Source organism: Macaca fascicularis, chromosome 18 (genome assembly GCF_037993035.2).
Source record: "Macaca fascicularis isolate 582-1 chromosome 18, T2T-MFA8v1.1".
Lineage (NCBI taxonomy): Eukaryota > Metazoa > Chordata > Mammalia > Primates > Cercopithecidae > Macaca > Macaca fascicularis.
The window spans coordinates 23,617,230-23,634,864 of NC_088392.1; the positions used below are offsets into that span (position 1 = coordinate 23,617,230).

Genomic DNA, 17,635 nt, shown 5'->3' on the forward strand with positions numbered 1-17,635 from the left:
AAGGACAGATAAGCTTTAGCTACTTGGTTCAAAATGGTATATATGACTCCCAATGTATATATTATTGGTTTCCAAATGCTGGCCACATGAATCACCTGGGAATCTTTGTAAGTTGGACTTATCCCAGGACATTATGAATCAAAGGTCCAGAGTGAGTGGCAAGAATTGTATTTTGAAGAGTTGCTTATTTCATACAGCTGTGTTTGCTGGGGAATCAGCTGCATAATCCGGGTCCTAACCCCAGAACCCCAGGGTAACCTTAAACTGAAGTCAGTTACTCAGCAACAGCTCTTCACTCTGATGCCACTGTCATCAACAACAAGAGAATAGGCTTCACTGAGGAACATCTATTCATACACGTCTTCAATCATAAGTCATCACAATAAAAATAAATTTTCAGAAATACTGCATAACACGACAATATATAATACAATAATGACATTCTAAAATGTTTCCCATTTCAAATGTATCTATGTGGCAAAGCGATCGGAGAGGGGCATAATGAGTCATTTTGATGCTTAGTACCAACTGATCTGTGGCCTTGATTAATTGGGCCACAGAGTCCAGACAGGTCAATCAGCTGGCCAAGGTGCTCTCAATCCCCAACACCCAGGGTGCTCCATCTGGGCTGCCAGCCACAAACACATAGCCCCTTTGCAAGCAAAATGACAGTTCTACACATTCCGGGGGAAGTAGAGGCTTAAGCAGAAACTTGTGCCTAGTGCATTCAAACAATTATGGGAAAAAAGGTTTTAAGAATCCAGAATTATACAGAAAATTGCTCAGTTTGTCATTCTGCACATGAAGACTCACAAAATTATTATTATTTGTCTATCTTCTTAGCATATTGAACCAAACACAATATTTCAAAGTCTGCTGTTGAGATTACCTATAAAATAGAAGGCATTTCTTAACTCAAGGGACCCCGATGAAAGTTATATATATATGGAGAAGTACACAACAATTTTCAGCCTTCAACTTCTAAATTATGCATATACATTACTAAACAAGGTTTTATTAAGATGAATAGCTTATTGGGTAAGATTCCAGCTGTCAAGCATGAACCACCAGTAACTGAATTGTTATTTATCAAATCATGATTTACCAAGGGTGTTTTCTTTCATCTCAGGGAGAAGGTAGGTAATAACTGGTGGACAGTTGCATACCCACATAAGCATTTCCTTTATTGTTCTGTGTTGGGAAGTAATTTTTGGGAGGGAGGGGAGAACCTTTTTTCCTCTTTTATAGCCATTCTAACTTATTTTATGTGCCCTGCAGATCCCAGACCAAAACTCACTTTCCCTGTGAGCCCAGCTTCATTTGATGCTGGTAAGGCCAAGAAGTACTAGAGGAGGAATCATAATTTCTCCACTAACTGACTATGTCATCTGGGGCAAATCACCTAGCCTCTCTGTTTCTCAATTTTCTCATTTGTAAAGTCAAGAATCAAGACTGGCAAAGCTGAAGGCCTCTTAATTTCCAGTGTCCTAGCATTCTACAGTGTTGTCCCTGCTTCCTTTGACCTCAGGTCAATACCGCTTTGCTGTCTGAGAGTGTCTAATAATTAGTGCCTTGACTCAAATCAGAAGAAATGTTCTCCCATTCCTTGGCTTCCCAACCAAATTAGGTTTCTCTTGGCATTCACATTCATGGATAAATAGTGGCTTGGGCATAAGGAGGCTGAGGGCAGGGGCAGCGGTTCTTCCTTTGCACATCCTTGCTGGTAGCCCCATGGCCAGGTTCCTGACATCAAGGTCACAGACAAGATGGCACAGCAGTCATAGTCAGCACTGCCAGGCACACACTACTAACCATACAGCACTTTTACAATAGTCACAGACACTTAAGACACAGACACAAGGTGGAAGAATGATAGACAGTTTAATAATCAAATATTGGAAAGATTTTTTGGGGTGTGGGAGGAATTCTCTACACCACCATTTAACCCTGTCTCCCTTGGATCTGCGTCTGCACATGACACTCAGAATAACTGATGAAAACAGAGGGTCTAGCATTAAGCAGGTTGCCAAAAGTTTGTGATTATTTCCGCCCTCTGCAACTTAATTGGTTTTCTGTGTCGGTGTTATGGGTAGAAAGACTTGGGGGCTTTATCGTAAAATGTATTCCAATAGCTGAAGGTGGACTCTGTTGTGAGTAGCCTAAAAAAGGGAAAGGCTCTGACAAAAGGATATAATTAGTCTAGAACCAACAAAGCAAGGTCAATGCAAAAGCCAGGGCATGTGTCTGTAGCTGAATGAGGAGGAAACAGCCAATGGTCCTGAGCTGATTACTGCCCAGTTCACTGCACTTGACTACACAAGCCTGGGAGCTGCAGGAAAGCCAGCTGCCTTTCTAATTAGGACACTTGGGACACACCAACTTTTTTGGTCATAAAAGTGGTTGTATAGATTTAATCTTTGAAACAGTCTTTAAAAACAGAGATTTTGCATGATCAGCTAGAAGCTGCTGTTCTTCAAAAGAGAAGGGTGATCTACTGGGATCATCTCCAGGAAGTCCTCCTTATAAGCAGAGATGAGCCTGATCTCTAAACCCCGCAGGTTCTGAAGAGAAGTTCATTTCCTCACTATTTTGAGTTTTCATTAAAATGATAGATAACACGGTGGTGGGGGACGGGAAAGTCCTCCCACTCTAAGGTTAAGATGGAGCCAAGAGTGCAATGAGATTTTAAAAATCTCCCTGAACTTAAATAAAAATCCTGGGAATTATGATGAGATAAAATTTAAATTGTCTACTACAGAACAATAAACTGTTTTTTAGAGATTCTGGTCTTTTCCTCTTTTAACCTTCTTGGTTTATAGTGTCTACGCATTTATATTTAGTGAAAACTAACGGGCACATTGGGATTAAAACTCCAGAGTCAGAATCTGGCCCATGTAATATTGGCATTAATATCACTTAGCTATAACCAAATGAACTAAGTGCTCAGGAACAGCCAACTAAACACTTCTGTCAGTTGTCAATCTCTCAGTGATCCCAACAGAGCACAGTGTGAGGACGTTAGTACAGTCCTCTTCAAAGGGACAGGGAACAAACAGTGTGGTTGTGATACCCATCAAATTATACCACTGAATTAAAAAATGTTTTTAATGTCTCCTCTAATAAATATATTGTAACGTGTGTCACAATTGGTAACACATTTGAACTTGGTGTTCCTTTCATTAGTTAGTATCTGGATCTATGCAAGCTGCTTTAATTAGATTGCTTTCTGAAAAGAATAATAAGGCAGGTTTAGGACCAGGCAGAACATGAGCATAAGGATAGTGTCTTTCCTTACCATATTTGGTTTAATTTTAGGCATGATCATACCTTCCTAAAGAGGGGCAATGAGCTGATCACTGAACTACAGCACATTTTTTAGAGTTATTTGTCGTATTGCAAGCAATCTGGATGAGATTTCAGGAAAAGAATGAGCTACCTCGCTCAAATGCATAACAAATATGCTTGACTGGCATTTGGAAAGAAGATAAAAACTCTTATTAAAATTTAACATCAACTTGGCCAGACTTTGGGCTGAACTGGAAGAATAAAGTGATGCTCAGTAAAAAGCCAGGGATGGGAATGATTTGATTTCTACTCATAAGGCTGAAATAAAGAAAATGACAATGGCCAGCTACTTCCTTCATCGCAGGTCTACATAATCTTGGATTCCAACTCTTGCCACTGCACAATGGCTTTTTCTTTTGAAGTGCTTAATTTGTAGTTGTATAGATCTGACTTCAGTGGAAAGAGGGAATATCCAGTGCTACAGTGTTCTCAAAGAGAACAAATGGTTCTGCATTGGTGGTGGTGCACAGAATGATATGGAAAATGATCACACCTCAGCACTAGTCACCTGGGAGCCTGGTCTGGCCAAGCTCCTCCTCCACTTTAACCCAGCTGGAATGGGTAACACGGTTACCACACTTTGGGATACACAGAATTCCATAACAACTTCTAAATATTCTTCTTCCTTTTCCTTTATGTGTCCCAGGGTCTTAAGCTAATTCATTGCCTCTATATTCTGAGAGCACACCCAGCCCAGTGCATGGGTTGGGATTATGGGAGGCACTAAACTTAGGCTGGAATGGCCTTACAGATGTGGCCACAGTGCTATTATTTGCCATAACAATGCCTATGTCAAGAGACACAATGCTACCCACAACATAGGCTTTCTGTGTGATCATGAAAGATGCACTGCCTTATATCCCACTCACCACAGAGGGACCAACCATCCTGCTGTAGAATGACTGAATGGACTGGTGAGGACTGCATCGGAGACATTTTTTTTTTTTTAAAAAAGGAATCACAAGGGGGTCCATCGTGATTGCTCATTTTGACATGAAGCATCAAAGTTACCCAGAACCTTAAACACATCAAGTACAAATGCAACACATACAAGCAAAGCGAATTCAATAGGATTCCTAGCAAACTATTAAACTGCAAGGTGGTAGGGCAGGGATTAGTTGCAGAGAAAGGGAGTGAGATGGTGACAGAGACAGAGATAAGGAAATAGATAGAAGATGAGATATGCAAACCAGTTTTTTACATTTCCATTTTTCAGAGTCTGATCCCACCAGCAAAACAGATCCTGCCCCAGTTGGCCTGAGGCCTCTGATTATGAGGACTATCTGAGCAGAGCTGCAGAAACTATAGCTCTAGTCCTCATGAAAATGAGAGGCAGTTTATTATTAAAATCCAAACATGAAAATACTTCAAACCATTTCGTTAGCAGCATAGTTCCAAATGCAGCATTCCCTTTATCAATCAAGTCTAAACCATGTGGCTTCAGTGCATCTGTCCTGCTAAATCTGCTAAAACTCTTAAAAGAGCAGTGCAAAAGAGAAAAGACATCTTTCCTTTTAAATGGCAGACAATCCTTATAAGACATTCTCTAGGGTTCTATTCTGAAGACTATTCAATTTGATTTGGGGCACTTTTTAAACAGCCATTTGGCACTTTCCGTTCGGAGTTCTTAGGCACAGTGTGACAGAGTCAGCTTGGTGAGCCCTTCCCCATGCATTCGGTACAGCAGCTGAAACTCAGCAGGCAGCTGGTGGGACTCCTGCCACTTGGTGGTAAATTTGGTTCCTTTTTTGTCATAGTAATGGTATGGAAGATCTTCCCTTGTGTTGGGGTCAAATCCAAAAGGCCAAAATCCATACAAGTGGATCTCTTCACATATTGCTGATGCAAGGGTATACATAAGAATACCTGTGCTCAGCCGTTTAGGTGACAAATGTTTGTTTTTCCAGTACCTGTGGAACAATAAGTACATGTGGATTCAAAGGTCGGCGATGAAGGTTTCAATCAGCAAGGTCAATCTGACTGGGCTGGGTAGTGGATTTGTTAATGTAACTTAAATAGTGCTTGCTTTGAAATGATCTTTTGGGCAACCAAAAACAACCTCTGGGAACAACTGGCTACATAATTTGTGAGATCCAGCAAGAAATAAAAATTTGGACTCTTGGTTCAAAAAGTATTGAAAATTTCAAGTGCAAGAGCAAAATATTAAGCTAAGTGTTGGGCCTTTCTGAGCGTGGGATTTCCTGGGATCATACTGTTTGCACACCTTTGAAGCTGGCCTTTGAAGCTGCCCCTGGGTTTTTCTAAAGAGTGGTGTGGCTCTGACTCAGCGGTGACACAACAGAAGGCCACCAAAAAGAATGACTGTGCTTTTTTTACATAAAGGGCTCTTGGTTAGGGTAAAGGAGGTCGTTTAATCTAAGGGAAACTCCTCTGTCCCTTCCTTTCTCAAACCTAGAAATAAACCCTTCATTCGGGGTTTAGAAAGACTGTGGAGGCTTATTTTTCTTCTCTCTTGTAAAAAATTGTATTCCTTGCTTCTTTGTCTTCTAACTAGGGATTCCCAAGCCCACCTTCAGCATGCCACAATCTGGCATGCTACATTTTTTAAATTCAGAAAGTGTGTAAGATACATTAAATGTAAATAATAAGTTATAGTTATTAGTCCTTCCACATTTAAATAATATTAATACTCAGAAACCTTCCTGCTGACACCACCAAATATTTGAGGCTTCTCTGTGGTGTGTGTATCATTGGAGATGCAGGCAGAATGAAACTGTTCATTAGTCAGATTTCTGCGGACTGTATTTCCTTCCAGTTTTCATTGAACCTATGTATTTTTTTGAGGCCTGAGTGGCTGTGAAACATTATGATTAACTCCACTTTTGTGGCAGGCAGCCACACAGGATAGTTTCTGGAAGTTTCTAAGCACATGTAGTTTCTTATTCACTATTTGAAGATTTCAAAGGTGAACCTTTCCCCTTTCAGATGAAATTTAAAAGTTCAATCTTGGTTTTCATATTCCTGTCTAAGGAGCTAGAATGACTCTGACAACCCTTTCGGTGTAGTCAAACTTAAACTGAACAAAAGGGGAGCAAAATGAGGAGATCAAAAGACCATGGGACAGGTCGGCAGGAGACCTGACTTCTAACTCTAGGCTTGCTCATTTAGGGCAGTGACTTTGGATAAATAACTTCTGCTCCTTGCACCTTAATTGATTCATCTTTAAACTTAGGAGTTGGGCTACATTACCACTTAAAAAGGTGACCATATATCCTGGGGAACTAGGACAGTCCTAGTTTTTCAGTTATCTGTGTTGCAATTATTAATAGCACCCTCTTTCTCTCAAAGAAAAAGTTCCAGTTTGGACCATAAATTATGGCATCACTCTACCACTGAGATACAAACCAGTTTATTAGGCTGTAATTCCTCCTCCTATGAGAGGTCAACTAAACAGATCTTACATCTTAGGAGGCTACAAGATGGGGAAAATCTATTGTGGAACAAAGATCTTCAGAATTCTCTGTTTACCAGGTGTCCCAGAACCCACCCCAACTTATAGTAATATCTAGGGCTATGTTAGGACACTGAGGCTACTTACATAGGGGAAACTGAAGTTGAGATAATTTTCTCCAGATGAGTTAAAAGAAAAAAAACTCTACAATTAATCTTGTTTTATAAAATGCCCTGGACTAGTGGTTCTCAATTCTGACTGCATATTGGAATCATCAGGGGAGTTGTTAAAAAATACCAAGTACCTGGTCTCCACCTCCCTGCCCACCAGATAAATTACATTAGGATCTCTTGAGGCAGAGCCTAGACAATAGTATTTTTAAAGCTCTCAAGTGATTATATATACAACCAGAATTGAAAATCACCAGACTAGATGAAAATATTGCATTTCTGACTGATCTGTCTATCAAATTCCAAGAGGTAACAATATGCTTATAGAATACTTTTATCATGTTTTTGTCCTAAAATATCAGATTATAAAGGCAGACTGTGCAATTTATGATTTATCTAGGTGTTTTGCTAACCTTGGACATCTACAAAACACACAAATTTAAATCAACTTCATTGTTTCTAAAAAAAAAAAAAAAACACTTGATTTGTCTCTAATTTAGCCATTGGCATTCTTGGAATATAGTTATCTATTTAGAGAAAATTCTTGATTTGTGGTGATTTCCATGACTGCTCCATAGCCCTACTAAGGGAGAAGACAGAGAAGAGACAGGAAACTGATGAAGCACCAATCCTTCCATCTGACACTTGGTTACCAGCTGTGGGTAGATGGAACTTCTTAGCTAGAATGATTAATTCATTCACTCATTACAAAAGGTATCAGTTTCTTCTAACTACTACTAAACTCACCACAACAACTAATGAATTGGATGGCTCCCACCCCCAAGAGATTACAACATTGATTTGCCATCTGGTGGAATATGAGTAAAATGCAATAAAATATACACACCTGTTGACATGTTGCATTATATTTCCCGGCCAAGCCAGTTGGACTTTTAATTGACCTCTGTGTTCAACAAAAAAGTCAACTAATGTCCTGGTCACAGTTGCTGAAGTGTGGAAGAAAAATGCAGGGATCCAAAGAATGGCCCCATCAAGCTTTTTTAAACTGAGGAAAAAGTTGTTACGGTCCTGAATAGTCAAGAGATTGTTGTAATATTTTTCCAGGATGCTGGGGTTGAAGGTGGTAAGGTTGGTTTTTCTTCCAACATCTCTTTGGAAAGCCTCCGTAGGGGCGAAATTGCAACGGAAAACAAAATCTGATTTATCTATTTCTTGTCCACACTGGCTCCCTGTCAGGATCCCACTATTTCCAACCACAGCACAAATATTATAATGCTTGTTCATAATGGGTGACACATCTGGAAGCAGTGACCGGAAGTTATTGCTAATAGAGAAAACATATTTATGGCTGGAATAATCATAGTGCATCAGTTGTCCAATCCGAACACTATTCTTGGTCAAAGAAAAATTTTTTATTACATCGACATGCTGAAGAATTTCTTGCCTAAAATAAAAAAAAAATTCATGAAAAGCATTCCATTCAGAAGAATTGATTTTTCATCTTACGTCTTATGCTGACATTTCATTCAGAGGGAATATTAGGCTCATTGAATCCAAAAAAGATTATACATACATAATTGTGGTCCTTGAAGGGAGGACTGCTTCACAATCTATGCATATTCTAATCTTTCAGTCAGTTTCTGGGTGTATTCTTTGAGGCTTGTAAATGTAACTTACAGTTTTAGCTGCCATACCTTGGTTTTCTGCTCTACATGAAGAGTGTATCTTATTTGATCAGCAGGGAGGTATAGGGCAAATTATGTCAGAAAATACAGGGAGACAATTTACACAGGCCTGAAATAGCTCACATTAATGCACAAACATTAGTAACACAGAGTTTGTAAGTAGGGTCTACTTGTTTGCTACTGGACTGCAGTGCTCAAAGAGTATCAAATATCACTGGTGTCCAAATAAGAGCCAAATAGATATGAGTCAGGACAGCACTATATATTATTGAAAAAGAAGATGGTAATAGCAGTGGGTGTAGCTGAATATTTAATACAAATGAGATGATACTCATTAAGGTCCTCTGAATAATGAAACGGGGGGTTTTTTCTACTTGATTATATAGAAACACAATTTAGTTGAAGAAATCTAATCCTTAGAAGACAAGGCTATTATAAATCCTGAAAATACGTCCATATTCTAACAATTCACTACATAAACAAGGCAAGATTGATACTTAGAACTAATTTCAGGTTGCTTTCATATTGAGCTTTAAGTAAAATTAAGTATCTCTTCTTAAAGTTTTAGCTATTTAAAATATTCAAGAGAGACCAGTAACATGCTACTTGCTGCTAGATTCTCCAATGTTAAGTAATCCCATTGAATTTCTTATAACTTTTGCCTAAAATGTAGCAGGAATGAAATGAAATGCTTTGCATATCATCACATTGCTTGGAATTTTATTTTAAAAATGACTTTATTCTTCAAAACAGAGGCAACAGCAACTGAAATCTTTGAAATTTCCCAAGTTACCAGTACCATTCTTACAAGTTGTTAAAAAAGTAAGGCAGATTTTAAATGCTACTGGAAAAAATTTAATTAAAGATTATCTAATTAATTAAAATGAGGGAAGTTTTGAGAAAGAAATATTCTTCTGACTGGTCATTTGGGTCACATGGCCTAGTGTGGGAAGAATATTTTTTATTGAGTTAGAAACATGTTCTGGGGAAAGCTAGAATGTGTTCTACCCATAAAAATTTTCCGAGTTGTCCATAAAATTAACATTGAATTAAAACCCTCCCAATTATTAAAAAAAAAACCACTTCCAGAGTTTTAGAATTGATCAATTTTCATGAACTAATTTGTAATTAAACATAAGTATTTTTAAAATGTTAATCTTAATCATATGACTGTATGTTGACTTTTCATCTAAACAGTATTTTCATGAGACCATGAATATCCACTGAATTTGTTTTAATTCTGCCCGTAGATTAAACTTGTAAAAGAGAGAAAACAAGCAATACTAGAAATGCTACGACCAAAACACAACTCCCTAAATAGCGTGGTTCGTAAAATAAGTATTCACACTTCTAATGAATACACTAGATGGCTCACATCCCATTTAGCAGTATAATAATCCCACCGTGAAGGAAGGAGTAATGAGTTATTGTGGTTTGCTAAGAGTAGACCAGAATCACTGAGTAGAATAAATACATTTTAACAAATCTCATCCTTCTTCCTTCCACCTAAAAAAACAAAACCCCAAAACCATCTTACGTGTATAAAATGAAACTGCTACAATTAGTATGAATTAAGTTAGTTAGCTTTACAATAAGTAAAGCTGTAAAGAAAACAGGCAAAACCAAAACAAAACCATAGTTAAATACCTACATACATTTGGGCCAGCATTTTCACAAGTAATGTGATGGAGACAGATTATGGCATTTTCTGTGTGTTTCAATGAAACAATACCATTTTATTCTATTTTTCAAGTTTTTTTCAGGGACGGAATGAAAATGCATTGGGTGGTCTTTTTGCAACTAACCTTTTGTCTGTTTTTGAAAAATAGATGGCTTTGGCAGTACTTGCCAGACTTGTTACCTGTAAATCATGGTGCTCAATCAAGCCAAAGTGAAATACCCTTTTTTTTTTTCTATTCAAATTGGTCCTGATGTGTCCTTTTTGTGACAGGACACTACATACTCAGGAGAAGGTTCCTGATCATTGTTTTGGGCAGTCATGCCAAGAAAACAATGCAGATACACCTGGTGGTGAGGGTGGGGGGTATAGATGTTTGTTGTTTTAGATGTTTTTGTTTGCTTGTTTTTGTTTTGTTTTGTTTCGAGCTCTAGAATTCTTAAAAGCACCTTTTGGATCTTTTCCTCCTATCCTACCTTTGAAGTAAAAACGCTGTCCGATTAAATGTCCACTTAGAAGGTTTCTCTTGGAGTTCCTGGGTGAGAGAATTCGTAATGGGCACAAATGACGGGTCTAGAAACTTCAGCGCAAATTGTGACCTGGAGAGGAGCATGAGCACAGACAAACGTGCTGGCCTCAGCTCAGGGAAGCCAAGGTAGCCATTAAAGTCCAGCGGCCGGGGCGGCGGCGGCTGGCACGCGCGCGGGCTCCGTTCCGCCCCGGAGCCCCTCTCATTTGGTCCGCCCTCTGCTCCCACACACACCCGAGAGAAAGAAAGAAAACTAGGGAACCCCATCTGCATTGTCCATCCCTCCGGGTGCCGGAGAGACCATAAAATGGCCGTCATGCGGAGAGCAGGGCGCACGCCGGGCGCAGGGCTGGAGCCCGCGGCGCTGCGAGGACCACGGAATCAGCACCGCGGACAGCGGCCGCCCCGCCAGCCTGACCCGCTACGCCCTTGCAGCCCCAGAGAATTGATTTTTGGAGAAAGGGCAGAGGAAACCGGACACCCAAGGAAAGGCTGGGGGTGGTTCCTGCCTTAACCTCTTCCTTCCCGAGCCCACGTCCGATTTCACTTCCTATAACTTGGCTGGGGGTCCCGGGGGGCCGCCGGCCAACTCCGCTCCTCGGTCCAAGCGGGGCTTCTCTGGGTTCCTCGCCTCGGTCCCAGCTTCGACCACAGGTGGCACTTTGTAGTTGTCACCTGCCCGTCAGGATGCCCCGCTGGGGGAGTTCCCGGGGTCACAGGTAGGGGCGGGGGCTCTCGCAGAGCTGCGTCAAGCTGCGCCTGGCGCCTTCTCAGTTCGGCCCAGCGCCTGGCGGTGACTCCGACCTGGCGAGGGTGGGCGGCCCTTCCGAGGCTGGCTTCCCGCAGGGGGCGGGGGATGCAGGAATCCCGGAAAGGGGGTGGGGGCGGTGGCAGCGAGGGAAAGGGTCGAGGGAGAACGCCCCAGGGGCTTCCTGAGAATAAACCCGCGTGTCCTTTGATAGGGCTGGGGGAGGAGAGGAGGAGGGCGCGAGGGGAGTCCGGCGCCTGCGCCATTAAACCGCCCGCACCGCCCCGGGCCCGGCCCGCGGAGTCTGAGGACAGGGCGCGGGGAGGGCGCTCCCCTCACGCCAGTCCATCTCCGCTCGCCACCCCCTCCCGAACACACACATCGTCTTTCCCTCCACCCTCACCCTCCTGAAAGCCTCCCCCAGCCCCCATTTCTGAAATGAGGGAAGGGATGCTGAGAAAGAATACGAGAAATGCAATCACATCGATTTGGACAACGGCTTCTAGGGGCTTTGGGGTAAAAAAAAAAAAAAAAAAAAACCAGGGAGGGGGAAGGGAGAATTAGAGAGAGGAGTGGAAAGACCGCGCAGTTATCTGGCCCAAAGAGTCTCGGAGAAACCAAAACACCCCTCCCCCACGTCTCCCCTTCCCCAAACACCCCAGCAACCAAATTCCCGAGGGCGCTAACACAGAGGCCCGCACTCACCGGAATCCCGCGTGGAACATGTACATTCGGGGCGCCCCCGGGCTGGCGTACTTGGGAGTGGTGAAGATGTTCTCCTTTTTCAGGGACACGTAGCTGATGAGCGATAAAATCAGCAGGGCGACGCTGAGCATGACCAGCCCCAGCACACTGGCGACCCGGGCCATTTTGCAATTTCTCATCCCGGGCTGGGCTGGGTTCAGGGAAACCGGGGAAATCGGTCCATTGAGCGGCCAGCAGCTCGCTGGCGCGCGCGCGCGTGTGTGTGTGTGTGTGCGCGCGCGCGCGTGGCGGAGGAGGGGGACCCGGCGGGGGGCGGGGTGGCGACAGGGGCCGGGGGTTGGAGCCGGCAGGAGCCCCAGAGAGCAGCGGGACCCCCTAGGCAGGGGCGCGCGGGGCCGGGCGCCGAGCAGGAAGATGGAGGGGCTGCGCGGCGGCGTGGCGAAGGAGCGCGCAGCGCCGTGCGTCCCCGGCAGCCGGCTCAGGCTCCCCCGCGCGTTTCCAGCGAGGCTGCCATCTCTGCCGCCGCCTGCAAGATAAATGTGATTGGAATAATGTTACAGTTCGATCTAAGCACAGGATTTAATTAATGAACTCTAATCTCCCAAATAACCGGGGGGAGGGGGTGCAGGAGAGGGAGGGAGTAGGGGGAGGTGGTGGAGGGAGGGGGAATGAGGCTGACAGGCTGCAGCCCGCGCCTACGGCCTCCCCGGCTGAGGGTGCCGGCGAGGTGGCTATAGGGAGACGAGATCCCAAACTTAGTTTAATGGACCATTCATTACTTTATAATATCACGGAATAGGGAGACAAATAACCGGATTTGCTGTCCTAGAGTATAAACAACAGCTGGGTGCTTCTCAGAGAAGCAGGGAGAATGGTTTTTGGAAGGCAGCTGTTTAAAAGCATGTCCCCTCATGCGGGGGCCCTGGCCCTCTGCCCCCCGACCCTCCACCCCAAAGGAAGTTCCAAACAGCAACTGGGCCTGCCTGCCTCGGGAGCCCTTAAAACCTTCTTGGAATTTGCCAGAATGACTCCCCTGTCCGCCTTTTATGCCCACGACATACTTCACTTATCCCTAAAGGTTGGGTAGTGCCTAGCAAAGTTGCCAGGTGACCTGTGAGTAGGGAGGGCCTGCCTTCCTCTCCCCTTTCCGTCTTCCAGTGGAAGGACAATGTGCTTGCCCCTGACTTGACGGCCTGGTGAAGTCAGCCCTGGTTTAACTTTCCATTGCCCACTCTTCAGACCCATCCCTCGGGCCTGGCCTCCTGATGGACTAAGTGGCCTGAGCCTTCCAGAAGCTGAAGCCATTAAAAAACGCAGATCTTTTTATGAAGGAGCCCAAGAACCAAATAAGAGAGGCTGCCTCTGAGAGTGGAAGGAAAACGCACTAACACTTTGCGTTGCTTGACCTTAAATTTGTTTTAGTATATTCACATGTTTCTTGTTTTAATATCCATTAGAAATACAAATTAATCCATTTTCAGTCATGCAATTAGGTGCTCAGGGGAAACTCGCATGTTTCTTTTAACTCTGTCCTTTGCAATTAGCTTATGGCCTCTGCCACCCTAGCTTTACTCTTGGCTTAGTACTCCCTAATACTGGTCAATAAGCGCTAATGAAGAGAGCTAGGGGTGAGAAATTGGCCTTTGAGTTCTGATAAAACAAGTTGAGATTTTTCCAAGGTGGTTATGACTTCTTTCTCTCCTGAACTTCTTGCCCTGTGGGCTTTCATGGACCTAATGTTATTATCTGTCTGGGGTCTGTAAATTCCTTGAAGGGGTGAGCTCCTGGATTGTAAGCTTCTGCAGAGCAAGGCTTGTCTTCCTTCTCCAATACTGTCTCTCACACACGTTATGCTTGCTAAATGTTTGAAGACCTGATGAGCTCCCTTGGGAAACATATCTGTGTGGTTGTGGACAGTAGCACACAGAATGCTCCTATTTGTTTCTAATGACAAAGGGGGTCACTTTGCACCCACTAGACTTTTTGACCAAAATCTAAAAGTGTGTGTCAGAAGGACACAAATAGTCTCCTTCCCTCCGTGGGACTTTTTTATTATTTAAAAAAATTTAGAAAAGGCTTGCACGCCTGGATATGATGAACACTTGAATTGTATTTTTTTGAATTGCTATTTTTTTTTAAATGATTGTATAAGTAAGGTGTAAAATGCCAAAAGGGAGTAAGATCTTAAGAGAGCCATCTAGGAATGACACCTATTAGAAAAAATCTTCTTGAACAAGAAATCAGGGAACATGCTATGGAGAGGCAACCCGGGGTAGTGTTACACCTTCAGACTCTGGAGTCAGAAAGACCTGACTTCAAAAGCATACTCTGGGTATTATCAAAAACACAAAAAATAACATATGTTGGCAAGGATGCAGAGAAAAGGGAACTCTTATACACTGTTGGTGGGAATGCATACTAGTATAGCCACTATGGAGAACAGTACAGACGTACCTGAGAAAACTACAAATTGAACTATCATAAGATCCAGTAGTCCCATTACTGGGCATTTATGCAAAGGAACAGAAATCAGTATTTCAAAGAGTTATCTACCACCGTGTTTATTGCCACACTGTTCACAATAGCCAAGATATGGATCAACCCAAGTATTCAACAGCAGATGAATGGATACAGAAAATGTGGTATATATACATAATGGAATCCCATTCAGCCATAAGTAAGAATGAAATTCTGTCATTCTCGGCAACGTGAATGAGCCTGGAGGACATTATGTTAAGTAAAATAAGCCAGGAACAGAAAGTTAAACACCGCATGTTCTCACTCATACACAGAAGCTAAAAACGCTGATCTCAAAGAAGTAAAAAGTAGAACAGAGAATACTAGAGGCTGGGAAGTGTAGGGGGAAGAGAGGATAAAAGATTTGTTAAAGGATACAAAATTACAGCTGGATAGAAGGAATAAGTTCTAGTGTTCTATGGCACTATAGGATGACTATAGTTACAATAATGTATTATATATTTTCATATACCTAGAAGAGAAGATATTGAATGCCCCAAAACAAAGAAATGATACAAGTTTGAGATGACAAATATGCGAATTACCCTGATGGGATCACTATACATTGTATGTATCAAAATATCACTATGTACCTATATATGTATGATTATTATGTATCAATTAAAATAAATGTTTACTCTGGCATACATAGCCAGGTGACCTTGGGTAAGTTACAACTTCTCTGTATTTCAGTCTCCTCATCTGCATAACTGGGATAAAAGTCTCCCAGGGTTTGGGGGAAGATTAAACAAAGCATATAAAGGCCTTGCACCCTGGCCTATATTAAGCAGTTAATAAATATGAGCTAACAGCTTGGGTACGTTTTTAGTGTCTTTTTCTCTGACGCTGTATATGTCCTGCTACAGAGTGCATAGGAAAGGACATACTTGGGTGAGATATTTTCTTGGAGAGAATAGCAAAGATCAAGAAACTCTTCAGTTCCCTTTTTAAAACAGCATAACAATCATGAAAATGGTCCTACTGCCTAAGGTAATTTATAGATTCAATGCCATCCCCATTAAGCTACCAATGACTTTCTTCACAGAATTGGAAAAAACTACTTTAAAGTTCATATGGAACCATAAAAGAGCCCGCATTGCCAAGACAATCCTAAGTCAAAAGAACAAAGCTGGAGGCATCACGCTACCTGACTTCAAACTATACTACAAGGCTATAGTAAACAAAACAGCATGGTACTGGTACCAAAACAGAGATATAGACCAATGGAACAGAACAGAGCCCTCAGAAATAATACCACACATCTACAACCATCTGATCTTTGATAAACCTGGCAAAAACAAGAAATGGGGAAAGGATTCTGTATTTAATAAATGCTGCTGGGAAAACTGACTAGCCATAAGTAGAAAGCTGAAACTGGATCCCTTACTTACTCCTTATACAAAAATTAATTCAAGATGGATTAGAGACTTAAATGTTAGACCTAAAACCATAAAAACCCTAGAAGAAAACCTAGGCAATACCATTCAGGACATAGGCATGGGCAAGGACTTCATGTCTAAAACACCAAAAGCAACGGCAACAAAAGCCAAAATTAACAAATGGGATCTAGTTAAACTAAAGAACTTCTGCACAGCAAAAGAAACTACCATCAGAGTGAACAGGCAACCTACAGAATGGGAGAAAATTTTTGCAATCTAGTCATCTGACAAAGGGCTAATATCCAGAACCTACAAAGAACTCAAACAAATTTACAAGAAAAAAACGAACAACCCCATCAAAAAGTGGGCAAAGGATATGAACAGACACTTCTCAAAAGAAGACATTTAATTTATGCAGCCAACAGACACATGAAAAAATGCTCATCATCGCTGGTCATCAGAGAAGTGCAAATCAAAACCACAATGAGATACCATCTCACACCAGTTAGAGTGGCAATCATTAAAAAGTCAGGAAACAACAGGTGCTGGAGAGGATGTGGAGAAATAAGAACACTTTTACACTGTTGGTGGGACTGTAAACTAGTTCAACCGTTGTGGAAGACAGTGTGGCGATTCCTCAAGGATCTAGAACTAGAAATACCATTTGACCCAGCCATCCCATTACTGGGTATATACCCAAAAGATTATAAATCATGCTGCTATAAAGATACATGCACATGTATGTTTATTGTGGCTCTATTCACAATAGCAAAGACTTGAAACCAACCCAAATGTCCATCAATGACAGACTGAATCAAGAAAATGTGGCACGTATACACCATGGAATACTATGCAGCCATAAAAAAAGATGAGTTCATGTTCTTTGTAGGGACATGGATGCAGCTGGAAACCATCATTCTGAGCAAACTATCGCAAGGACAGAAAACCAAACACCGCATGTTCTCACTCATAGGTGGTAATTGAACAATGAGATCACTTGGACACAGGAAGGGGAACATCACACACTGAGGCCTATTGTGGGGTTGGGGGAGGGGGGAGGGATAGCATTAGGAGATATATCTAATGTAACTGATGAGTTAATGGGTGCAGCACACCAACATGGCACATGTATACATATGTAACAAATCTGCATGTTGTGCACATGTACCCCAGAACATAAAGTATAACTAAAAAAAAAGAAAAAAAAAAAAAGAAAAACAGCATTACAGGCTTTCCTGAGACATCTGATATGGGTTTGCTTTGCCTGGATTTAAAAACTGATGTCTTACTTATGCTTAGCACATCTCTGTGAACCTTCTAAAGAAAGTCCTAGGAGGATGATTTTCATATTGCATACAGGCCACTGAAGGTCATATGATGTAAAGGGACCAAATTAGCCAGAAAATAAACAGGCAGGCAGTCATCCTTATTACATGTGCCAGGCTTATGGGTGAAAACAGATTGCTCAATAATTACCAGGGAAATAATTTTGGTGGTGGTGCTTCA

General features: G+C 42.0%; 1 protein-coding gene across 1 annotated transcript; it reads right to left on the reverse strand.

Moving 5' to 3' along the window:
• Positions 1-332: 332 nt before the first annotated feature.
• On the reverse strand, positions 333-12,649 carry ST8SIA3 (ST8 alpha-N-acetyl-neuraminide alpha-2,8-sialyltransferase 3). Its single transcript, XM_045378329.3, has 4 exons — positions 12,234-12,649; positions 10,728-10,850; positions 7,775-8,332; positions 333-5,255 (listed from the first exon to the last, which is right to left on the reverse strand). The coding sequence occupies exons 1-4, from the start codon at positions 12,410-12,412 to the stop codon at positions 4,973-4,975; spliced, it is 1,143 nt and encodes a 380-aa protein (XP_045234264.1). The 5' UTR covers positions 12,413-12,649; the 3' UTR covers positions 333-4,972.
• Positions 12,650-17,635: the final 4,986 nt, after the last annotated feature.

What these genes read in the sequence shown, in the direction of transcription:
- ST8SIA3 (XM_045378329.3), bottom strand. Translation starts at nt 12,412, where the DNA reads ATGAGAAATTGCAAAATGGCCCGGGTCGCCAGTGTGCTGGGGCTGGTC. An exon ending in ATGTTCCACGCGGGATTCCG is followed by an intron (nt 10,851 to 12,233) that starts GTGAGTGCGGGC and finishes GCTCCTCTCCAG; the next exon opens with GTCACAATTTGCGCTGAAGT. An exon ending in ATAATGCAACATGTCAACAG is followed by an intron (nt 5,256 to 7,774) that starts GTGTGTATATTT and finishes ATTGTTCCACAG; the next exon opens with GTACTGGAAAAACAAACATT.